Source organism: Myxine glutinosa, chromosome 5 (genome assembly GCF_964187855.1).
Source record: "Myxine glutinosa chromosome 5, kmMyxGlut1.1, whole genome shotgun sequence".
In the NCBI taxonomy this organism is placed as follows: Eukaryota; Metazoa; Chordata; class Myxini; order Myxiniformes; family Myxinidae; genus Myxine; species Myxine glutinosa.
Window position 1 is genome coordinate 162,785,111 of NC_136265.1, and position 26,957 is coordinate 162,812,067.

The following is a 26,957-nucleotide window of genomic DNA, read 5'->3' on the forward strand; positions in this document are numbered from 1 at the left end:
CGGGGAAAATCTCCGTGGTTGTGTCATTGAAATTGTATGGTATCATTACCATTGGAAATATATCTTTGAACATCAGTTGTCTCTTGGGTGAACTTCATATGGATTGCGTGGCGAAAGCGCATATATAATACAGCTTTCTGGCGAAGTTCCTCTCCCGGTCCGGGGGTCACCGAGACCAGGTATTCACCGAGGGGACCACGTAACAGTAGCATGACGGCCGGACACAAAACTGCCGCTACTTTAATATATATAAGATATATATTTAACCTCCAGTAACATTGCAGTCACTACAAAGGGATTAGTGTTACGATTAGATTTACTATAATATTAACGTTACGTTATTATTACGAAAATTATATTATTTTTGAATAATCAAAATCGAGGTGAATTCCTTACTTCCGTGGTTACACCGCTTCAATCCATCAACTTTCCATTCACGACATTGGGATTTAAATGTTGTACACCGCACCTTTCCTATGCCATCTCCAGGCATTGCGAAACGTCATTGCCGGGCACCGAAGGGGGCTCGGCAGTGACGCACGCTGAAACGGAGTACTCAGTTTTCACTCTGGTTGTTTGTTTTCTTGCTTTCTTTCTTTCTTTCTTTCTTGTTTGTTTGTCCGGGCGATATCTCAGCCATCCTTTGAGCTAGGAAGCTGAAATTTTGGCACAATAGTGAGCAAGACCTTTGTCAAAAACGGTATTTTTTGTTTTTTGATTAATCAATTAATTGAGGAGTTATTTAATTATTAGCGATTAATTAAGTACTTATTTATTTAATCAAATTTCCTTTCTCTTCTGACCATTAACTCAGGCACCTTTAACTCAGGCACCTTTTGAGTTAGGAAGCTGATCAATATTCATCAATAAATCAAATTAATCATTTTGGATGACTCCTTGCATAAGCCCTTTCCCCAATGATATCAGGACAGGTCCATCCATTGACTGAGATCGAATTTTATCGGTCGTCACCTCTGGTTCGTACCTCATGTCAATTGATGAATCACCGTCCTGTCCTAGGGTCATATCTGACATATTTCCCCATTTTGCCTGGTCTCCACAAATTTTCTTTGCAACCACTAAAGGCAACTCATCCTTCATTCGTGAGACAGCCAAAATGGATGGCAGATATTAAAGTTCATTGGAAAAATATCTCATCATTTTTCCTTTAATAGTACCCAAAATCTCTTGGCAATTTAAATTTCGTAAAACTCCTGAAATAAGACTGTAAAATTCCTTCAATCATGCTAAATTTTGAAGCTCCATTGCTTGTAACACCCAATTTATCCCATAGGGCTTGAAAGTTCTTTCCCACGTTCATGCAATCATTCTGCATTTGAACCCTATGATATCATTCATAATAATCATCATGATTTTATAGTCATGGTCATATCATAGTCATCTATTTAAACGAACATTTCCTTTATCACCACAGCTATGTGGTATAATCAACACTAGAATAAAACTGTACATAGCAACAGGCTACCTCATGGCCACTTAGTATACCTATCGACAATAAGTCATAACAATATCGAATAATCATTGAACAATTCAAAAATCGCTTCCACTGCTCCAGCCGCAGCATTCGTCATTTTGTCTGCTCATCCGCATGACCAAAACGAAATAAAGGGAGCTCAACCATTACACAGCGCTTTTAATGGCGCATGCCATAGGACCTCAACGCAATTTCGACTCGGCCAGAAAACGAGCAAATTTTGCAGGATGTTAACTGGAATTAGTCGTGAAAATATATCCAAAATACACAAAAAATACACATCCACAAAATAAACAACAAACCCAAACAAACCCAAGGTCGACCCTCTTACACAGTAAATTACATCATTTCAGCATCGTATTGATTGCTGAAATATTCCAGGGTTTATACATACCTTAAAAGAGGTAGTCAGACACATAGAGAGAGACAGACAAAAAGAGATAGACAGAGTGAGAAAGAGAGACAGACAGAGAGAGATAGACAGAAAAAGAAAGAAAGAGAGACATAGAGACAAACAGAGATAAAGATGATAGTCAGAGTCAGACACATAGAGAGAGACAGACAAAAAGAGATAGACAGAGTGAGACAAAGGGAGAAAGAGAGACAGACAGAGAGAGATAGACAGAAAAAGAAAGAAAGAGAGACATAGAGACAAACAGAGATAAAGATGATAGTCAGAGTCAGACACATAGAGAGAGACAGACAGAGAGAGATAGACAGAGAGAGAAAGAGAGAGAGACATAGAGACAAACAGAGATAAAGATGATAGTCAGACACATAGAGAGAGACAGACAAAAAGAGATAGACAGAGTGATGACCAAGTGAGATTGGATTGTGGTTTCAAAGTTTTGTTGTTGTTGTTTGCACGCATGTTTTTTGCAAGCACGTACGGGCGAGCACGTACGTGCGGGCACGCCCTAGTATATATAAACCAGAGGTAATATTAAGTTATGGAATTAATTGCTTTCAACAATGCAAAGGGTGACAAAATATGGGATTTTAATGGGATTTTTTAATGGGATATTGGTTTAGGAATGTTTAGAGGTCATTGCAATGTGATAATAACTTGTTGGAACTTGCTGTTGGCACTTGTTGGAACTTGCTGTTGGAACTTGTTGGAACTTGTTGTTGGAACTTGTTGTTGGAACTTGTTGTTGGAACTTGCTGTTGGAACTTGTTGTTGGAACTTGTTGGAACTTGTTGTTGGAACTTGCTGTTGGAACTTGCTGTTGGAACTTGTTGGAACTTGTTGTCGGAACTTGCTGTTGGAACTTGTTGTTGGAACTTGTTGTTGGAACTTGTTGTTGGAACCCGTACTTATTTAATTAATTACATTTCTTATCACATTACAGTAATTACATTACAGTAATTACCTGAGGTAATTACAGTAATTACAGTTCCGGTAATTACAGTAATTACAGTAATCATTACAGTAATTGCAGTAATCTTATTACAGTAATTACATTACATTAACTCAGGCACCTTTTGAGTAAGGAAGCTGATATTTGGACATGACACTGACCAGGGGATGTGGCTGTCAAGGAAAATATTGATTTATTGATTAATCATTTAATAAATTAACTCGTTGATTTATAAATGACTTATTTAATCAAAAGTCCTCAGAAATACATCTTCGGATGAAATACTTACAGATTGGTTATGCTATGAGCCAATTGATTAAGGAAAATATTTTGTGATGGCCATATTGGCAATTTCGTGGCCATATTCGTGGCAACTCAGTTAGTGCCACTGCACCTTTAAAATGCATCCCTGCGTTCATTTTTCGATCGATTGAGTTGAAATTTTGAACAATCGGATCTGGACTGTCGTTGTTAACGACACTAGCACGCACTCGTCCAATCAGGATGGAGCAGTATGGTCCCCGGATCATCACTGCCCGCAGTTTTAATTAATTTTACTTTTTCTCTTGGTCATATAATTTTGAAGACATGCGTGTCATGATAGAGGAAATGTTTGTTCTGTTGAACGGAATAAATGTTGTTTATTTGTGTGGGAGTGTATTTTTGTGTATTTCTTGTGTATTTTGGATATATTTTCACGACTAATTCCAGTTAACATCCTGCAAAATTTGCTCGTTTGCTGGCCGAGTCGAAATTGCGTTGAGTTTCTATGGCATGCGCCATTAAAAGCGCTGTGTAATGGTTGAGCTCCTTTTATTTCGGTTTGGTCATGCGGATGAGCAAACAAAGTGACAAATGCTGCGGCTGGAGCAGTAGAAGCGATGTTTTAATTGAAATGATGTAATTTAATTCAACGTGGTAGGTGGGCAACACCACAAAGCATACCTCTTTTAAGGTGTGTATAAACCCATGAACAGTTCAGCAATCAATTAATTTAATTAAACGTGGTAGGTGGGCAACACCACAAAGCATACCTCTTTTAAGGTGTGTATAAACCCATGAACAGTTCAGCAATCAATTAATTTAATTAAACGTGGTAGGTGGGCAACACCACAAAGCATACCTCTTTTAAGGTGTGTATAAACCCATGAACAGTTCAGCAATCAATTAATTTAATTAAACGTGGTAGGTGGGCAACACCACAAAGCATACCTCTTTTAAGGTGTGTATAAACCCATGAACAGTTCAGCAATCAATACGATGCTGAAATGAGTAATTTAATGAGTAATTGAATGTGTAATTTAATTGTGTAATATGGTCGACCTTGGGTTTGTTTGGGTTTTGTTGTTTATTTTGTGGATGTGTATTTTTTGTGTATTTTGGATATATTTTCACGACTAATTCCAGTTAACATCCTGCAAAATTTGCTCGTTTTCTGGCCGAGTCGAAATTGCGTTGAGTTTCTATGGCATGCGCCATTAAAAGCGCTGTGTAATGGTTGAGCTCCTTTTATTTCGTTTTGGTCATGCGGATGAGCAGACAAAATGACGAATGCTGCGGCTGGAGCAGTGGAAGCGATTTTTGAATTGTTCAATGATTATTCGATACTGTTATGACTTATTGTCAATAGGTATACTAAGTGGCCATGAGGTAGCCTGTTGCTATGTACAGTTTTATTCTATTGTTGATTATACCACATAACTGTGGTGATAAAGGAAATGTTCGTTTTAAATAGATGATTATGATATGACCATGACTATAAAATCATGATGATTATTATGAATGATATCATAGGGTTCAAATGCAGAATGATTGCATGAACTTGGGAAAGAACTTTCAAGCCCTATGGGATCAATTGGGTGTTACAAGCGATGGAGTTTCAAAATTTAGCATGATCAAAGGAATTTTACAGTCCCATTTCAGGAGTTTTACGAAATTTATATTGCCAAGAGATTTTGGGTACTATTAAAAGGAAAATGATGAGATATTTTTCCCAAAGAACTTTAATATCTGGCATCCATTTTGGCTGTCTCACGAATGAAGGATGAGTTGCCTTTAGTGGTTGCAAAGAAAAATTTGTGGAGACCAGGCAAAATGGGAAAATATGTCAGATATGACCCTAGGACAGGACGGCGATTCATCAATTGACATGAGGTACGAATCCGAGGTGACGACCGATGAAATTCGATCTCAGTCAATGGATGGACCTGTCCTGACATCATTGGGGAAAGGGCTTATGCAAGGAGTCATTCAAAATGATTAATTTGATTTATTGATGAATATTGATGAATTAATTGAAATTGAATAATTGATTGAATTGTTAATTGATTGAATCTAATTGATTGAATTTAATTGCATAAATTGAACTGAATAAATTGAATTGAATATATTGATTGTTTGATTGATGAAAATGCGGTCTCAAGAAAGAAGCTTTGATATCTTTGCGAGATATTATCAATGTGGAGACAACCTGGGAAAATTGAGCAAGGTGGTGAGTTTATATACAGATATATATGTGCGGTTACCATTGTGTGATTTCCCCGTCAAACAGAGCGGACACCTGAGGATTCACCCACTTCATACTGACCCTCCGGCTCATCTGCAAATACTGATCTGTGAGATTGGATTGTGCAAAAGCCACAGCTGAGGGAGATTCTCTGGAAATCACCGTGCGAACAGGTGGAGAGATCCTTCCTGGAGGTACGAGTGAAGCTTTAGAGGAACCTGGAACAAGCTACAACACATCCAACGCTACTTTGATAAAAGGCAGAATGGGAAATGGAGCCTGCAAGAACACACAAGGACAACCAGAGATTCCACAAAAAGGTACTTGTACACATCATATGTACGACCGTTATGGTGCCGAAGCTATAAGGCAGGTCGAGAATTGGTATTTGTGGACAAAGGGACATGATGAGGAGTTTCCAAGAGATGGTACATTTGAGCGAAGTCGATTGGAAAGATTGGAACAAAGATTGAAAGCCAGGAAGAGACAGAATCTAACGGTAGACTGGCTTGCATTCCATCTTTGGGATGGTGAATCCAGACAACGGGAACAGCAAGAACGGATAACGGAACTAGAACTTAAAATAAAAAGGATACAGGATACAGTGGAGGAGACAAATGCACAACTGCCCTCGAAATTAGGAATGAAAGTCACAGTTGTCCCATCTGATTTCCAGTTGTCTCCCCCAAAAGGACGGTACAGAGAATTTTTTCGTGTTTCAGGAGATAACGAGAGATTGCAGTGGCAACTCAGGGATGTAGAGATGCAGCCCAGCAATACAAGTGCACAGGCGCACAGATCAGACAACGACAGAAACCGGTGTTTCGAGTGTGGAAAGATGGGACATTGGAGAAGAAGATGTCCGTATGTCAACAGGAAGACAAGGTCATGGGGCAAACCAAGATCAAGGGTACCAGTGCTTACCGGTACCTCAGACAATGATTAGGCCTTCATTGCTGCAAATCCCAAATGATGATTGGCCTCAACAGATTCGATTACTGGACAAACATGAATAACTGTCGATGATTCTTGTGTCTGAAAAGTTTTCAGAGCAAGAATGATTCATTTTTTCTTTTTGCTTGTTAACAAATTAATAATTAATTGATCAAATGCCAAAATTGGATCTTCTATTTTGGGCACAGCAATTTTAAATTTACAAAGTTTGGAACAATTGCGTTGCAATTTTTGGCAAACCAAGTAACAAGAGTCACATGATGATCAGGTGGGAATTTCGGACTATTGTTCCGCACGATTGATAGGTCAATGGTAGACTGACATGCAAATGGGTGTGTAGTCAAAATTTGGATAGATTATTGTGAAGGCAGAAAGGGTAATTTCAATTTGACATCATAAGGGTTTTCTAAGAATGGACTTTTGGTTTATTTGTCTATAAGCATTTTGAATTTGATTGACAAATTTTATGAAATTGAAATACATGAGCTTCATAAAAGGAAATGAGGAAGTACAAAATCATCCAAATTTGGGAGAGGTCTTACACTGACTTCCCAGAATACTCTGCTCATGGATTTTATATATATAAACTTGAATTTTATCAGCATATAAATTGTGCTGTATGTATGGATGTGTTTTAGGCATAGATGATATGGGAAAATAGTAAAGAAAATTTTGCTGGTTTGAACTATTGTGGGTTTTTCAGTTCTGGAGTTCAAACAAAGTCACTGGTTAACAGATGAGAAAGGATAGTAAATAAATTATTCTCTGCTGGGCAAATTAAGTACGATATTACTAAGACTTATGAGAGCTATTGTTCCGCCTTACAGCAGTGGAAAATTATTGGAAAAAATTAGATCCAACATAATGAATCTATAAAAGAATGTGATAGGGATAATATCCTCAATTTGTACTAATTATTTGATTGTGGGTAAAGGAATTAAGTCATCGTAGTGGATTGTTAACAGCAGCCTGAAAATGTCCTGAGAGTGTGCATCCATGTAATCAGAAATCCCAGATTTGTTTTTACAAACAACATTTTGGTAGAGGTCTTGTGTGGAACACTTCCTTGGTAGATAAAAACGGTACTGCATGCTGGCAGCCACTTTTGCGGCCAGTTAGGCCAAACAAATTGAGAGGAAATTGTAGTTAAATACGTAAGTTACACATGGCTATTTGTAAAAAAGGAAATTTGTTGAGATGGGAAACATTTTTTCGAAGGTTTATTAAGGTGTTATAATATGACATGTGGCAAGGCAAACTATTGGATGGGAAAATTAGATCTGGCTATAGAATAAATTTATTGACCCCTTGAAGTTAATCCTTCGAATCATTGTTTCACTGGCATTTTTGTTCAAATTGGAAATAGTTTGGTAGAGCTTTGGTTAAAACCTTTGGTTGCGGTATCTTGGAACGAATTGATAAACCATAGGAGATTGATAAGAATAGAAACAAATATGGACCCAAAATAGAAAGTTGGATTCATGCCTCTCATTGCAAGCAAGCACATGGGGCTAAGGTGGACGATCCCACAGAAAATGAGGCTGCACCTAGCAGCCCAGCAGAACATTCAGTGGTAGAAAAATGATAGTCGTGATTTACAGTCATTTGAATTACATTTTAACACCCCTTGCATTGATAAACATTACATTTTCAACATGTGATATTCCTACTTGGAATAGTGACATTTATTTGCCTACATGACATACAATTACCTGCTGATATTAATACAACATGAGTGAAAAAATGTATCACAACTACACTCATGATCAGGGGATTGAGTTCAACCCCGCGAGATAGGGGGATCAGGGTAAGACAAATAATCTGATTATGTTACATATTAAGGGATTTTCTTTATTTACCTTTTAGGAAGCTTGTTAGTTTGGTATATAATGTTAAATGTCATCGACATATAACTATGTCATAGATATGAATATATACAAGGAGTAGCAGACTTGTTTGTTGGTTTAGTAGTTATATTGGCAATTGTTTTAGTGGTGGCTTGCTTGAAAGCCTTAGTGACGGTGTGTTTGAATAAGGTAACCAACAACACGATGATAACACATGAAGTGACAAATGAGGAAAGAAATGTGGAACCAGAAAAGGAAGACTTTTATGGCGACATAAACAGTAGAATTAAGATAATGGCATAACGACAATGTTATGAGTTGTGTCAATTACAATATCAATGAACTCATATCACCACGAGTGACACACTGTTAGGAAAAAGAGGGAAAAGAAAAAGTGGAGAGGAATTATGGTAATAATACATTATGCTTAATTTGTTGGTTTGGGAAAATTGTTGTTGGGAATTAGGTATTCCCGTTTGTGATTGTAATCATATACAATGCTATTCTTAGTTTAGTAATAAAATACATACCTGATTGAATATTATTTGTGTGACGCATATAAATGAATATAACTTTTTGTGTTAAGGAAAAACAACAAATTGTTGAATGTGAAACTGTCGGAAGATATACATGATTATGCTGATTTCATGGTAAGATGTACCCTATCTGATTCAGTGTGTGCGGAAAGCAGATTCAGATATGACTGAGCATAAGGATAAGACGAGATCACATTTTGGAGGGATTGCTAACGGAATTGGGAAGAAGAAAGAAAGAAAATTTGTGGCTAAAAAATGAAGTTAATCGTGGCATACACCCTCTTTCTCAAAGAATGATGAAGACATTCTCCCGTGTAACTTGGAGATGAATGCTTACCTTCACCAAGGAAATTTATGTGACCATTTGCCTGGATCACACTGCAACATATGAAAGAAAGGCGATCACTTACTCTTGTTCGAAGACTTCGAACATTCACCACATCAGAAGTTGCAGGACAACGACATTTTACCTGCAACCTCGGTGAAATGCGGGGACATATGTTATTACTTCACCAACGTCCGGGGAACCAGCATGGAGCTGCAAAAAACGGCTGTGCCCTTGTCACAACAGCTGTGCACGATTCTGCTGGATTGCTCCTGGTAAGGACCATGAATGACCTGAACACCATGGTCCCAACATCATTGTGGATGCATCCGGCATCCCTGTTCCACATCTTGCTGGCCAATCAATGTCACACCAATACTTGCTGCCCACTCACAATAAGGGAGGAGGCAAGTCGACTACAACTGGGTGAAGGCCTTGTTCAGGAATTACTATGGTTTACAGCAAAAAGTGGCAAGAATGCTACAAGGAGAGCAGGGTCAGTCTATGACTCCGAAATGTTACCACAACAGCGAAATCCTACACGAAGTAGTGCAGGAGCTATGAAGACATTAGGAGAAAATGTTTCATACCAGGATTCAAACACAAGTGATCAGCCCTTCCTTTCAAACAAAGTCAACATTTGTGTGGAGGCAAACGTTTTTGCCAGATGGTGCAGATGCTTTATAAAACTTGAAAATGAAGTGAAATTGTTGTATCTTGGTGATGGTGAAGTGTTGTTTTGAAAATATATTTGTGATGCAAATGCAATAGATTGAACAATATGGAAGGAGTCAATGACCAACGAAATGTTTTTTTGATTCTTGCAGGATGACGGTGTATGCCCAAGGGAATTTGATTACCAAAGTTATGATTATTTACTTATACTTGTAATGATGTTTACTTGCAGTGATTGATTATTTACGTATACTTATATTGATGTTTACTTGTAGTGATTGATTGTTTACTTATATTGATGTTTAGATTAATGGTTAATATAAACAAAAACAAAAAAATGAGGGAATTGTGGAAGTACTGTACTGCATTAATGTACTGTATGGCATGGTATTAAATGTACTGTATGGCATTAATCAAAACCAATATGGAAGTAGAGATCTTGACATCATAGTGATCGTTGGAATTGGAAACCGAAGCAGATAGACGATTTCGTAAATGAATGTCAGGAATTTGCACGAACGTGGTAATCTCTTGTTCACCTGGTCACAGCCCCAGGCTAGAACACCCTCCTATTGTGAGGCAAATGCAACTCCCAGCAGGGGGGGGGCGAACCGGCTCCAGTAAGGCGATCGAGTAACGGATTAGAAGCAGCGGAGAAGGGATTACGATTTCAGCGGACAGAGGATTAACTCAAGCGTGCCGATATAAACCAGAACAGACTTTGATTCAAGGGACTTGCCACGAGAACATCTGCCGGACGGACGAACGAGTATGCAACGGGAAAGCAGCGCCAGGAGAGCACCGGCCAATGAGGAAGAACCAACGACTTGAATTACTAAATTCGTTATGGTATTGTAGTTCCTTATTATATTGAAACAAGTGAACTAGTAGTTAATAAAGTCTTGATCTTTTGTAAACCTGTTTCCGGTCATTGGAGTCCTGTGAGTCCCCCAGTAAATTCCCTGACAGTATCATTACCATTGGAAATATATCTTTGAACATCAGTTGTCTCTTGGGTGAACTTCATATGGATTGCGTGGCGAAAGCGCATATATAATACAGCTTTCTGGCGAAGTTCCTCTCCCGGTCCGGGGGTCACCGAGACCAGGTATTCACCGAGGGGACCACGTAACAGTAGCATGACGGCCGGACACAAAACTGCCGCTACTTTAATATATATAAGATATATATTTAACCTCCAGTAACATTGCAGTCACTACAAAGGGATTAGTGTTACGATTAGATTTACTATAATATTAACGTTACGTTATTATTACGAAAATTATATTATTTTTGAATAATCAAAATCGAGGTGAATTCCTTACTTCCGTGGTTACACCGCTTCAATCCATCAACTTTCCATTCACGACATTGGGATTTAAATGTTGTACACCGCACCTTTCCTATGCCATCTCCAGGCATTGCGAAACGTCATTGCCGGGCACCGAAGGGGGCTCGGCAGTGACGCACGCTGAAACGGAGTACTCAGTTTTCACTCTGGTTGTTTGTTTTCTTGCTTTCTTTCTTTCTTTCTTTCTTGTTTGTTTGTCCGGGCGATATCTCAGCCATCCTTTGAGCTAGGAAGCTGAAATTTTGGCACAATAGTGAGCAAGACCTTTGTCAAAAACGGTATTTTTTGTTTTTTGATTAATCAATTAATTGAGGAGTTATTTAATTATTAGCGATTAATTAAGTACTTATTTATTTAATCAAATTTCCTTTCTCTTCTGACCATTAACTCAGGCACCTTTTGAGTTAGGAAGCTGATATTTGGACATGCCAATGACCAGGTGATTTGGCTGCAAAGGCTATTTTTGATTTATTAATGAATCAATTAATCGATTAATTATTTTATTATTTTATTAATGACAATTTTTTTTTTTTTTTTTAGTTACAGATTCTGATGAAATGGTGGTGGTTTATGTGTTCTCTGACCGAATTGATTAATAATTTAATTTTTTTATGATTATTATTTATTTATTTTCATTATTAATCATTTATTTATCTTCTTTCTCATTTGGCCAATATCTCAGGCACCTTTTGAGCTCAGAAGCTAATATTTGGACATGAGTGACCAAGTGATGTGGCTATCAAGGATATTTTTGATTTATTGATTAATCAATTATTAATTAATGAATTAATCGATTAATTATTTAATTATTTGATTAATGATAAATAAATAAAAAAACTTCAGTTGCAGATTCTGATGAAATGGTGGTGGTTTACGTGTTCTCTGACCGAATTGATTAATAATTTAATTTTTTTATGATTATTATTTATTTATTTTCATTATTAATCATTTATATCTTCTTTCTCATTTGGCCAATATCTCAGGCACCTTTTGAGCTCAGAAGCTAATATTTGGACATGAGTGACCAAGTGATGTGGCTATCAAGGATATTTTTGATTTATTGATTAATCAATTAATCAATGAATCGATTAATTATTTAATTATTCGATTAATTACTGAAAATTTTTTTTTTTCCCCCAGTTACAGATTCTGATGAAATGGTGGTGGTTTATGTGTTCTGTGACCGAATTGATTGATAATTTAATTTTTTTATGATTATTATTTATTTCTTTTCATTATTAATCATTTATTTATTTTCTTGCTCATTTGGCCAATATCTCAGGCACCTTTTGAGCTTGGAAGCTAATATTTGGACATGACAGTGACCGAGTGATGTGGCTATCAAGGATATTTTTGATTTATTGATTAATCATTTAATCGATCAATTATTTATTGGTGAATCAATTAATTATTAAATTTTTTATTAATGACTTATTTAATTAAATTTCTAAAAGATACATCTTCGGATGAAGCACGAGTGGTTTAGTTATGCTATTAGCCAATTGATTAAGAAAATAATTTGTGATAATCTTTTATTGATTTTAATTATACAATTAATCAATGAATTAGCGTGCACCTCTCCCTCCCAAAGCAGCCTCTATGAGCTGCACTGCGGTATTGCCGGGCGCCGGAGGCGCCCCGGCAATGCCGCGCTGCAGGATATTTAATTATTTGGCAAGGGGGCGGTGTACTTTGAATGTATCTGTACTTGTTTTGGTTATATTTACTATAATATTATTATTATTTCGAAAACGATACCACTGTATTAAGAAGCCTGGGTTTAATTTGTCCGAAGCGGAAGGCGAGTCATAACGCCTAAGGCCTATACGTACCGTTTTGTTGGAAGAGCCGTAACGCCGAGGCTTTCGATATTTGATGGTCATTTTAACAAGGGGTTTGTTTGTGTTTCACACAATAAAAAACGTAAAGGTAGAGCATGGCGATTGTGATATACGACAGGTTCAACGATATGTTCGGCATGAACTGCATAGAAATCAAAATGGCGGTGTGTGGAGAGTCAGCCGCCACACCGCCGTAATGACATCAGACGTAATCACTTCACCCTGTCATGTGATTAGATTCTCAGCTCTGATTGGTATACGTTTGAGGGGACATACTTGAAAAACACGGTTCAAACAAACAAACACTGTTCTCGTCAGCTCTGCCCAATGGGCTACGCCTTAAAAACTATGACATGCTGCTCTATCAAGGTCGGAGATGTAACACAATATATACATAGCTTGGAGGTGTCAAATTATTTAAAGTTGTATGGTCTGCAAAATGATTTTCTATTTCTAAAGGATGCATGACCTTTTGACCAAAAAAAACAACCTTTGAACCAAAAATCGAATCGGCTCATATTTGTTTTACTGTCTGTTCTTTTACCAAATTTGGTTGAAATACTTTGTGGTTCATAAACTATCGTAGTAAAAAAAACAAAAAAAACCCCCGATAAACAGACATCGGGATGGACAACCCAAAAACAATGCTTCCGGCCTTTGGCTGCGGAGGCATAAAAAAAGCATTGTGATGGACTCGGCTGAATGATGCAGTCTGCCTGCAGACTAAGGTGCATGGTTGTGCAAGGCCGTGCATGGTTGTGCAAGGCCATGAAAGGCCTGTCCAAAGCAGTACACTATCGCCTTTGCCCAAAGGTCAAAATGAATGCTGTACAAAGGACATCTGCTGTTTCTCTGTTAAGGAACGATTTTTTTTTTAAATCTCGACAGGATAAAAAAAATCCAAACATGACAAAGATCAAAGTGCACGGTTATGTTTGTACAAACTGTACACATACACCTTGACCCAAAGGACAGAATGCATGGTTGCTGATTCGCTGTTGTGAAATTCATTTTTATACAAAGAAGGAAAAAGATCCAAACATTAGGACGATGGAAAATCCTATTCTCTCACTTTTGTACCTTTGCTCGGATTTCAAACCCGTCCTCCCACTGGAAGAGATGCAGGCCCTGATGCTAGTAGGCCGCATGATCTGACACAACCTGTCTTTGGTGGAGCACATCGCCGGACGAAAGCCAAGTTGTTTCTCAGCAGCTCAGGGCTCATCACATTGCTGTTGCGTGTGTGATAAGGACGAATTGATTAGATGTTGGTTCAGGTCCGGATGCAGATTTGGCCTATCGGTTTGGATACAAAACCTAAACTGTTCATCTTGGCAGAGGTACGCACTCTCTCTCCAGCAAAGTTCGAGTTCAGTAATGCGGTTTTTCACCGGAACTTTGAGATCAATCCTAGTTCAGTGGTTACCTGCCAAATATCCACCTCTCCAGCGGGATGCAGTAATGCAGGTAGGTAATCTGAATGAGTAATAACCTGGATCTTCATATCCATGGAGACCTGAAAGATGTCCCAAAACCCTTTCTGGTCATGAACTCAGCACCTCCTGAATGGTCTACTCCACAACACTGAAGAATCCTGGAAGAAAGTGTGGCCTGAAAAAACCATGTCAAACAAATTCATAGTTCCCGATCCAACAATTCAACAATCTGGTTTCAATCTGCCAAAGAGCATGTGGACAACCCTCAACAGGAAAAGGGCTGGACATGGCCGATGTGGCTACTTGATGCACAAGTGGCATCTCAAAACCTCGCCCGGCTGTGACCGTGGCAACCCTGACCAAACCACGGAGCACATCATGACATCCTGTCCCCACCAAGTTTCAGGGTGACATCTTGGAGTTCAGCACATTGAACTGACTGTGGGGGACTTAGAACTAGAACTGACAATAGCTGCTAAAGAAGCCATGCTGAAGAAGAGGAATCTCGGCAGGAGGCCTCGTCTCAAGGTCTGCTTCTCACCCACCGCAGCCATGTTGGTGGACTCGGTTTTCTGTCATATCTCTTGCGATCGACCTCGCTCCTGCCCTGCTCTCTCGTTCCTCTGGCCTCCCCCAGGTCACACTCGTTATTTTTCCACACCTGGTCATCCCCTCCAAATTCTAAACTGAAAACTCACTTCCATTCCTTCGTCCCTCTGTAGCTTGTTCGTAGAACTGACTTCCTATATCTCTTGTCTGGTGTCCCCCTATTCTGCTTCCTTCGTCCGAGAAGGAAGCTGCACATCGTAACCTCATGGTTTCTCCTATACCCACCCCTACTCCGTTCTACTGTTATTTTCCTCCCCCACCTACACCTTTTCTATCTGCCACTGTTGTGTGATGTCTACATTGTCCTGTTCTCCTTTGACCCTGTATCACTCTGTGAACCTGCTGCCCTCTGTCATTTCTCCCCTACATGAGCCTATAGACTTCTGTGTACAAAGAAGGGCTAGACGAACAGCTTGTCAAACTTTACACAGGCACCTCGGCCCTAAAGCCAAAACATGTTCAAACAAGCGACGCTGAATGCTTCTGTCTTCAGGTATCAAAGTGAAACAGAATGCCTTATTTTACACATCACTCGTGTTTGTTGGGTTATCATTCACGAGGGTTCATCTAATTTGGATGATCAATATAGAGATGAACTGCATGGGAGAAAAAGGAACTAAACCAGGGATTAGTGATGCTGCAAACAAGGAGGAGGCAAGAATTTGGTTATGGAGAAAGGTGGTGGTAGGGAGGGGATATTATCTAGAACTATAGCGGCACTCATTGGAGGGCATACCTCCACCTGGTTGGCCATATCACTCAATGGTGAAGGATCACTGAAAAATTAAATAATTATCATATCCGAATCCATATTCAGATCTTCACCAAAATCGAATCTATTTCTCCTTGTCACACACACAACCTGTCCAACAAGTTTCGTCCAAATCCGTAAACAACTTTTTGAGATATCCTGCTATGTATCGTTTTTGACCCGATCTCCCAATGGTGAAGAAGCACTTTCAAAATTCTCGTAGCCGGATCCGAATCTTCACCAAAACCTAATCATTTCGTCCTTGTCACATACGCTACCTCCCTGCCAAATTTCGTCCGTATCCGTCCACAACTTTTTGAGATATTTTTTCACAAAAGGGGGAAAAAAAATGGGGTGAAAACATAATAGGCTATGAGCCAAGGGGGTTGGTCGGTACCATACAGATGGAGTAAGGCTCATTGTGATTTTTAGCAAGATATATGTCCCTAGATATGAAAAAAAAGTGATAGCAGTGTATAACTCTCGGCCATCTCTGTGTTATCACCCGAAATATTATTATACGCCCGCTTCGCTTCGCCAAAAAATGTGATATTTGCTAAAATTGGAATAAATATGTTTTTAAGGACCACAGAGTGCCAATAATTTGCATACTGGATGCCAACTAATATAGTAATAGAAATATAGAACATTTGTGGGGGTTATTTATCAAAATATTGATATAATGACAAAAAATGTGTTAAATTTAGTGAAAAAGTGGTCGAAATCGCTTCGAGTTCAGAATTCACATTGTACATTTTTGTCAATATTTCAAAAATGAAAACTCCCAGAGTAACATTTGACCCCTCAAAATCTTCGCAATGAACCACTGCATTGGAATATATCATTACTTTGTAATATGGTGGTTGTTTGGGGCACATATTTTGGCAAAGTTCAAAACATGTTCAACCATACCCCCTAATTTTGATATTTTGGAACGAAACATAGCTTTTGAACATTTTAGGTTTATTCGTCTACTACTTTTGGTATCTCAGTGTAATTTTTGGTATTAGCTAGTATCCTAAAGTAGGTTTGTAACATCAGCTACATTATATTTCACAATGCATGCAAACTTGCTCCACACTAGGTTTATCATGATCTCTCGAACAAATACGATCTCGATCTCGATCTCGGCACTCTGTGGTCCTTAAAAACATATTTATTCCAATTTTAGCAAATATCACATTTTTTGGCGAAGCGAAGCAGGCGTATAATAATATTTCGGGTGATAACACAGAGATGGCCGAGAGTTATACACTGCTATCACTTTTTTTTCATATCTAGGGACATATATCTTGCTAAAAATCACAATGAGCCTTACTCCATCTGTATGGTACCGACCGGTCAATTTGGGGGGTCTGGCTCATAGCCTATAACCTCCGTCCACCTTTGGGGGAGGAGGTAATTAAACCTTGATCATCAAACCAGACATGTTTCTGAGACCATTCATCCATGCTCGTCTCCATGATCACCGTAGAGGGCGTGGACATGAGGAAGGCTGGATTACATAGAGGGCAGTGAAATGGTTGGAGGACAGCAGCTGGGTGGTGGATGCCATAAAGATAGGAGAATGGGGAGTGGGAGGGGAGGAGATACCATTTAAAAGCGGCAAGCGTGAATGAGCGGAGATAGATTCGAGGCAGGAAGGTCAGAAAAGGTGGCAAACAAAAGAACCGGTAGGTGACTCGGGGTGGACGAACAATTTTAGTGAGAAGAAAGCAGGGAGGAGTCAGGGGGCGTGGCGAAGAAAGAGGGAGGAGGGACGAATCGGTGGGTGGAGCGACGAGGCCCTGGTGGAGAAAATAATAGGAGGAGCTAAGGAATTGAGGGAGGAGCGAAGTGCAAACAAAGGTTGTTGACGTTTTTTTCCTGGTGGATTGCATTTTCCGTGGATGCCATGCCCGGCCCGGCGGGGAATCTCGGCCGAAGGCCCGGGATGTCTGCATCGGGCACCTCCTAGCGAGGGTCGAGCCAGAGGAGCCGGGCCGGGCAGGCTTGATTCGAGATGGCGCTACCGCTGTTCAAGCGCAAGTTCAAGGTAGTGGCTGTGACGTTACTGCTCACCATGTGCGCCCTGCACATCGCGCTGGATCTGCTTCCGCGATTGTCCTCCGGTGCTCCATCCGTGGCCCGTGGAGGCTCCACGTGTTCCTGCGCCCCCAGCGCAGCCGGGGACGCTCTCGGACGGGTTTTCTCAAACCTGAGCGGCGTATCGGGGGCAGCCGGACTCGGACCCGCGAGCCCAAGCATAAGAGGTTCGTCCCGCCTCCTCGCTCTGTTCCAGCAACCGGTTTACCGCACCGCGGGGCCTGCGTTGGATGAGAAGAATCGCCTGTTAACGGTGCGGTCCATTGGGCACCTGGACTCACGGAAAGAGGCGGACAGCGATGGATGGTAATCGGTCTGTGAATGTGTCTGTCCTCGCGTCTATCTATCACGTCACCTTTGTACCTGAAATATCTCTTTGTCTGCGCATTTTCACCTCTCCCTGAGATCCCCGTGTTGTCCTTACAAATTTAACGAAGAAGAAGATTCCTGGTATGTTCGCAAACACTTTATTTATTTATTTAAATAATCTCCATGTTTTTCACAAAGTCATCACAAAACTACTGAAGGACAACATTTGGACGCAACTTGCGAATTTGTGCACGAGTGAATTATTAAACCTGAACTTTGGTCCCTGGAGCCTGGTGTTTGCTTAACTGTTAAGGTGCCTGGCTTGAGGTCTTAAGGTCTTGAGTAGGAGCCCCTGTCAGCCGTTGAATCAACACTAGCTGGGTTGACTCAGCCTGTTCATCCTTCTGAGGCCAGAAAAATGAGTACTGGATGATTGGCAATGGGGGGAACCGCATCAGCGGAACACCCTGCCCTTAGAAAATGATGCAACCAGCAGCCACAGGCTGCACATGGACCACCACACATCACAGAGGGGAAAACTAAACTTTAAGTGCATTTTGATTATTCGTATTTACGCGTAAAAAAGGATCTTTGTAAAGTTCATAGTGTAAAATAAATAAATAAATCATAAACAGGTTAATAATTTAGGGTCAGATATGGGTTTTGAACAAATTAATTTCCATGTTATATGATCCCTCATTTGTATTCTTAGTGCTACTCATTCGTTTATTCTATCCAGAAGGCTGGATTCTGTGTCATCTGCAGCTCTCAACATTAACAGAATCTTTTGCAACGAGGATGAAGCACAAGGCCAGTTGCTCTCCCATCACAGAAAGGTTGGTTGTCTCTTTTGCACTTTTTTTTGTTGGCTCTTCCCTATGACCTTCCCCAGCTCTTACATGATGCACCTGACCTTCCCATGACCCTCACCTCATTAAACTCCCCAAATTGAGGCTCGGCACACAACTCCACTCTTATGTTCCTCTTTTCTTCTGGATGCGGTTCAATCGCACTCTTTGCTCCAGGGCATCAGCAAGGCTGTGTATGCCACCATTTCATGTCATCCACCATCTTTTTACAAAATCGATACAACAACACAACATGCATTTTAAGGCCATTTTCCCTGCAAGAGCAGGGGTTAGCCCCATAATTTTTACAAAATCGATGATCAAGCATTTTAACAGGTGCAAATCCTGCACTCCAAAATGGTGCAAATCCCTCCTCTCTTTCTCTCTCTGCCTTTCAAAATCTGCAACACCTTTCATATTTGATCTCTTTTTGTTTTTGATCTCTTTTTAAAGTCTTGTCTTTTTGCAGTTGCTTTTTTTTTTTTGTCTTAATTTCTACCCTTGTAGGTGTCATTTTTAATTTTTTACTCCTTTTCAATTTTACTCTTCGTTGTAAAGTGCTTTCAGATTAGATTTAAAATAACACACACACACACACACACACACACACACACACACACACACACACACACACACACACACACACACACACACACACACACACTACAAAAGCATCACCAGACATAAAATTCTGTTTTCCATCACCTTCCACCACAACCACGTGGAGAACGGTACAACAACTCCCTTCAGATCACCTAACCATCATCATTGCCATAAATACAGAAAAGAGGAAAGATTTATTGCAAGATGCAAACTCAGCAACTAACTCGACACCATCACACCATTCACTCCCACACAAACAATAAAAAAAAAAATTAAAAACATTAAAACTTCCCAGGCTACCGGCCCCAACAACATCTCCACTTTATATTTAAAACGCCTTGAATCACATGGCATATCAGCCCTAACAAATACAAGCAGCTTTCCCGAGCAATACTCAAGAATTCCCCAAATTTGGAAACTCGGCAAAATGATTAGCCTCCTCAAACCAAACAAAGACCCACCAAAGCAGCATCCTGCAGATGTACAGGTGTACACATTCCAAAGTTATAGAACACCTTATACTTACACTCACAAAACCACACATCACACTCTCACACACCCATCATGGATTCCGACCAAATTACTCCACTACCAACTCTCCTCACAATCCTCACACAAAACACCTTTGATGGCGTCAGCAGAGAAAAACCACCGAAATGCACTATACTCGCTACCAAAGACATCAGCAAAGTGTTTGCTGCCATCCCAAAACGTTATAGGTGTCTGGTTGGCCCAGTTGCCTGGTTCAAATCTGGCAAGTTGCCTCAATGCGCCTGTAAGTGAACCATTTTGGGGTCCTCCCTGCCAGATTACATGTCCGAGGCCGCAATACTGTACCGATTGGAAGTCCTGAATCGGTCCAGCGTCATGCCAATTAGGCATTGTACTTCTTGATGCTAATTAGGCAGGGCCTAATGTGTGACGCAGTCTGGATATGCAGCGTTAAATGCCATGGCCAATTATCTCTCAATGGGTCTTTCTTAATCATCAAGGAGGAACCACACCAGGTAAAATTCACAACTGAGAACAGGTATATTTAATAAAAGAACAATTGTCATGGGGAAGGGAACACAATGAAGGCGATCAAGTTTGTAATAAATAAATCCCTTGCCCACTACTGATCACACGCATCCAGGAACCAAATGACAAACGAAGATCTTTAGTTATCTGGGCCCTCAGACACACCACAATAGAGAGACAAAGTGAATTGGACAAGACAGAAGAGTTTTTGGGACAAAGGATGAGTCCTGCGTCGACCCGGAAACTCAAGCCGACAAATGTCCTGGGCCGCTGGTGAGGAGAAAATACGGGTGTAGCTCTGGCCTATGCAGGGCGTGACTCAGGCTCTTGGGATGAGCAATCTCGGCACAACCTTCCACGCTCGGGTCAGGTTGTTCTCTTCCCACGTTCATTGTCGCTCCACCTTTTATGGCCTCGGGTCCCGCAGTTGCAGTCTCCGTGACATTAAGCAGGCCAGCTGGCATCACGGTGCCTCTCAAACCATCGCGGGCTGCGAGGAGGTTTGAAAAGCCACACACTTGAAGCAGCCACGTTCTGAACCACTTCTGGTACCACCCCATCCTCACCTTGCTTGGGTGCCTTGTCTGGTTCAGAGAGAGGACACATACGAATTATATTTTCCTGTCTAATGCCTTTGTCAACACCTCACGGCATACAGAAGAACAGGCCAACTTCACTCTAATGGGTCCCTGGTTACCGAAATTGCTTTACCCTACACGAACACATCGACCAAGCCAAATCAACATGCTACCTATACTAATTTGTACCCACTGCAACATAACAACATCACATATCTTTGCCATTTACAGGATGCATGTCAAGCTTTCTTTCGCAAATACATAATATGAAAAAGAAATGAAATCTGGACCTAAATTGAAATTTAAAATCAATTTTAAAAGTCACTTGTTTTTGGCTTCACATATTCCCAATAGAACCATGTTTCGAACCGTAGTTAACGCAATAAATTAGTATTCAAATATTGATTGCAAAAACTTAATTTCATTCTCCTTTATTTAAAAAAGAATAGTTGATCCTTTGTCGAAGATTCAAATATACACAATATTTACACCCGATCAGTAAATACACACAACTTCATGGTAGATCATGCATGTCTTGCATACATCACCACAACTGCTTGCGCTAATGATAACATTTGATGTTAGAAATCGAGCTCTTTAGGTTGAGTATTTTAGCTTCTGTATTTGAGCCTGGAACAATGTGCTTTGTGCTGGGGGACGGGTGGCAGGGTGGAATGGGGGGTTGGTGTGGGAGGTGGGGGGGGGGGGGGGGGGAGATGGGCATCGGCATACATCTTGGAGAAGGAAATTCTCCAAGATGTTTGCTGATGGGGATTCAGATCTTAAACATCTTCAAGTTTTGCAACTGCGATTCAAGCTTTGATTAAATAGCTATCCACCAAAGTAAAGCGATTCTGGGATCGTCCTTTTGGTCCTCAGGATAGTGTAATTAACCATTGATTTATGCTGCTCACTGAGGCCTGTGATAACTTTACTTCCTAATTTATTCATTGAATAGAAGTAATTTTGATTGTAAAAATTACCCTGATGACTCTCAATTCTGCTCACCCATGAGGAGGAGTGGCCGCCGCCTACACCATGCGCTTGCTACTCTCACTGTATGAAGGAGTGGCCCGGGCGGGGTTAGAGGGCTCTTATGAAGAAGATGTGAAGCTAAGGGTGTTTGGAGTAGGTAGAGTGAAGGGTAAATTGTATGGGTAGTGGAAGAGGAGGATGAAGAAAAGAATAATAAGAGGACAAAAATCCAGTCATTTTTTTCTGTTCATAGATCTCTCATTCTCTCCCATCATTGCTTATTGCATTCACATTAATGTAAAACTAATTTATTGGTGTTGCCTGTTTTACATGTACACGACCTTGGCACTGATTGATTTCAGAGTAACTAAGTGGCATGAAAATATTTGGAGTTAATGGTTATAAAGGTGTATAATTATTTTTTTAAGTAAACTATTTATGTGAAATGTGTTATTCAAGTTGGTTGATGTGTCTGAGGCCGGAATATAAATCTGGTGTTTCAGGACGAGCGACCTGGAATATCCTGCCCCGATGCTCCCTACTGGTCTGGACGCATACATGCGATACCCGACTTGGCTGAAGTTCCACCTCGGGATCAACAAGAACGCTCTGTACGCACGGCATGACCCTGTCGTGGAAGACCTGCTGAATGACCTGCGTAGGCAGAAGGTCGTAACGGTTGGTACGAAATGCATTTCTCATACATCTTCGTTTGCTGGGATGCTTATGTGTGTGACCTGTTCAAGGGTTTTGAGCACAAGCTGGAACTTAGCGTTTGGTTGTTGAACAACTCTATCAGTGTACTTTATTTATTTTATACAATGTCAAGGCTCTTTGGAGGAGCAAGAACATATAACAGATCCAGATGTAACAGAACAAAATGAACAGTAGAAAGATTTGGTGGGAACCCCACCAATAGCAGGATTGAGGGACAACATAGTGGGAAAGTTTGACAAATGAGGGATGTGGGGAAGAATGAGGGCGAGGGAAGGGCACAGGTGGTGAACAAGATGGATACAGAAGCAAACTCTTAGGAAGACAAGACTGAAAAGGGTGGGCTTTTGAAAGGGGTGGGCTTTGGGGAAGGGCAGGAGTGGAGGGTGGAAGGGGGTTGATAGTAATAGGGGTAGGCAGAAAAAAATCATGGTTTTGGATGGGGGATGACCTGATGTGGTGGTGAAGAGCTGTCTTGACACCCTGGAGGGGAGAATGAGATTGAAGAGATTGAGGAAGTTGGTTCCACAGGTGGGAAAAAAGAAGAATGAGTGAATGGTGAGCAGTAATTTGGGATATTGGGAGTTTCACCAGAAGGGGGTAGCTGGCAGACTGTGTGTGCCCAGGACAAAGCTGGGGGAGGGAGGGACAGAGGACGGAAAGAGCAGAGTGAGAAGGTGGTAGAAGACAAAGACACCACCGACCTGTCTGCAATGTAAGTGATGGGCCCATGGACTCGGCTTCATCGCAGGAGATTACAATGATCCCGAAGGCTTTCGTTTCCATAGCGTCGAGCTGAACAAGGTTTGCAGCAGGGGTGCCGGCCCAAAGGGGAGCACAGTACTCCATATAGCTGTGGATGAATGCCTTGTACGTGAATAAGAGTTCAGGTGTGCTAAGGAAGGGCCTTGCACGATGGAGGATGCCCATTCAGAAACTGGCTTTGGAGGTCAACTTAGAATTTTGGTTTGCCCAAGAAGGGTCATGGCTTTGCCCAAGAAGGTGAGGTCCAAACGTTTCTGTGACTGAACTTTTTCAAGAGGATTGTTAAGAAAGTAGACAGGAGTGTTTGCCAGGTGGTCCTTTCGTAGAGAGTGAGTGAGAAATTTTTCAGGATTGAAAGACATATTGCAAATTTTTTGTGCAGCAGAAAGATATTTGGAGACTATAAACATATTCACACAATGTCTGGGATGTGAACCTGGGACACCAACTTCATGAGCTAAGTGTTCAGATGGGAAGATGAAACAGGCCAGCTGACAGTTATGTCAGCCAATAACGGATACCTTGCCACCATTAGCGGGTTGGAGCAGTTTATGCCGGTTCCTTTGTTTTATAATTTACTCCAATTGTTGTCTGGATTCTCACCTCTCATCACCCATTTTGATAACAATCATCCCATTTTCATTTGATGGAATTGACACAGGCAGACATGTGACTCAATTTGAAGCCTTTCATGAGGGTTCGCTAATGACAAACAACGTGGATGTCTTGCTGATGCTCATTGTTATTAACTATCCAATCACGAGATGAATTGTACAATGCACGCAATTAATGTACATTGTGATAGTGGTGGTTTGTAAACGGCATGAGAGACCTTGTGAGCCAGATTGTCTCCTTCAGACGAGCTAATGTAGCAAAATCCATCTTGTAATTCCAGAGCCAATCTTGTAATTTAGCACATATCTATCCAATGCATTACATGGACACCAATTAACTGCAGACGGATATAACTAATGTCTCAACCGTGAGCCAGGCTCCATTAATCAATGAGGTTTCAACCTTTTTGACCCAGAAAGTTTACAGACCTTGGATCCACCAGCTCGGTTGTTTCCAAAAAGGTCACTCAATCAGTCAATGCATTTGTAACTTTATAATCATTATATTCTCATGCGTTCGACACTGACTGTGTCAGTGTGCGACATCTGTGTGCGACACTGACATCTGTGGAGGCCACATCTTGGAATACCACACATACATTGCTACTCCTAAACATCACTTGGCACAGAAGTTAAGTTAATGTGAATCTAAATATCGCTATCACAAATTCCAATAACAAATTGTGTGTGTGTGTGTGTGTGTGTGTGTGTGTGTGTGTGTGTGTGTGTGTGTGTGTGTGTGTGTGTGTGTGTGTGTGTGTGTGTGTGTGTGTGTGTGTGTGTGTGTGTGTGTGTGTGTGTGTGTGTGTGTGTGTGTCATGTTTTTTGTAGAGTTCTACTTGAGCTTTATGATGTGGAATGTGATGCACCAAAATGATAGATATGACCTCCTGGGTTGATTAGGATAATTAATACAAAGAATCCGGAAGAATTCCCTTGCATTAAACACACACAGTGTTAAGGTGCAGAGAGCAGCTTAATAGGTACTTCCTCGGCATGGCATTCTAATTTCAAATTAAATAACAAATGATGACATTGTAAGAAAGCACATGTTAATTAATAAGGATAATAGTCCCAACAATAATAACAGTAGTATCATTTGGCAACGTATAATGCCCCTTTGCCCCGGCACCCACCCTGGCCCAAGCACATCTAGGCTTGGTGAAAGGCAACCTAATGCTCAAGCACTACAGCAGGCAGGTATGCTACAAGGCCGTGACGACCAATGAAGATTTGGTCCAAAAGACCAACGGGCCTACTAGTATGTTTCAAACAGCTCTTCAAACACTCCTACATGAGGCTAAATTGTATTTTACTAGTGAGGTACCCGTGCTACGCATGGGTGGGAGGGCAGAAGCAAACATACAATGCAGAAACGGTGAATGCAAAAGCATTAAACCAATAAATTCCACATTCCTGTAGCACCTTCAGTCGTACGTCAGACATGGACAGCAAGTTCGTGAAGGACGTCCATGAAAAACGTACCCGTACGCAAACAAATGTGTACGTTCACATGTAGAAACATCGATCGTGGGACCGTGGCGAATCTGCATATGGCGATCCGCGAATTTCGCGTTTAGAAAGTAGAAACCAGCATGGCATTTCGTCATTCACTTGAACTCGATATCTTTTTTTTCATTCCAAACAGCATAACTCCAATCACAAATGAAATAACATTAATATAAAAAATAAACTTTTAACAACATTGTTAATGTTTCCTTCATTGTAAAAACTACCAAGTCAACAGTTAAAAGGATTTTGAGCCGATAGGTGTTACGGCCTTGGCAAGATCGATGGAGACAGCGATCTGTTAGCTTATACACCGCCCAAATAGCTATGTGGAATTCTCTCATGTCGAGATTAAACCCACGTCATTTGAACTTTGGCCGAGGTCATTATTTACTTTTAATGATGTTTACATACGAATCAAAAAGAAGATAATTGGTTTTGGTCGTCCTTTCCGCATATCTCGTGGGATTGTGAGTTGGAGAGACGAACGTGATGGCGGGGAGGGGGTTGGCATTCTCTCAAGCAGGGATTCAACCCATGTCCTTATAAAAGGTCTTTGTCCAAGGTCATTATTTTTAACTGTGTGTTTTCATTCGTCAGGTTGCGATCGGTGCAGCCGTTTGTGCGGTACCCGGGAAAATAAAGTTATACGGGAGTCCAAACCTGAAAATGCTGGAGGCCAAAGCTGAAATTGGAAAAACAATATAGCCTATTTTACTCCAGGGGGTCCCAGGATTACCCACCCAACATTTCGTTGCGATCGGTTCAGCCGTTTTTGCGGTACCTTCGAACGAACGAACGGAGGGACGGACGGACATTTGGTGAATTATTATAGTAAGATTACCCCATGCGCATAACACAAAGCTGGGTTAAGCAATTGTTTCACTGTGTCTGTCTGCTTGTCATGTCAGTTTATGAGCGAGGAACTCCTTAATTTCAATTGAATGTTATGTATTGAACACTAGAACGCAAATCAGAACATGAATCTGAGCACGAGCCTGCAATATAGCTGTACTTTGGCTCTGGATTTGGCAAATTGTATGGAGTCTCGTCCCGTGTGTGCTTGCACACTCACAAGGTAAAGCAATTGCTCTGATCTGTCTGCCTGACAGGCAATCAAACAAAATTGGAAATCATTTCAAACAGAAAACTTACTTGTATTTAGGAACATCATAAAGGACACAAACAACAGGCACGAAGAACTCATTTAACGTGTTAAATCAGATGGTGTGAAAGAGGGTCTATCAGTG

The 26,957-nt window shown here is 40.7% G+C and overlaps 1 protein-coding gene across 2 annotated transcripts in view; it reads left to right on the plus strand.

Moving 5' to 3' along the window:
- The first annotated feature begins 17,308 nt into the window (after positions 1 to 17,308).
- LOC137426822 (extracellular serine/threonine protein kinase FAM20C) overlaps positions 17,309 to 26,957 on the plus strand; it is a 91,298-nt gene continuing 81,649 nt past the window's right edge. The window contains exons 1-2 of one of the 2 annotated variants that reach the window (XM_068115750.2): positions 17,309 to 18,078; positions 22,609 to 22,787. In XM_068115750.2, coding sequence (XP_067971851.2) covers positions 17,690 to 18,078; positions 22,609 to 22,787 — 568 coding nt within the window. In that variant the 5' untranslated portion in view covers positions 17,309 to 17,689. Of the gene's footprint in view, positions 18,079 to 18,713; positions 18,918 to 22,608; positions 22,788 to 26,957 lie in introns of those variants that run through there. The other variant, XM_068115751.2, reaches the window with a different exon arrangement.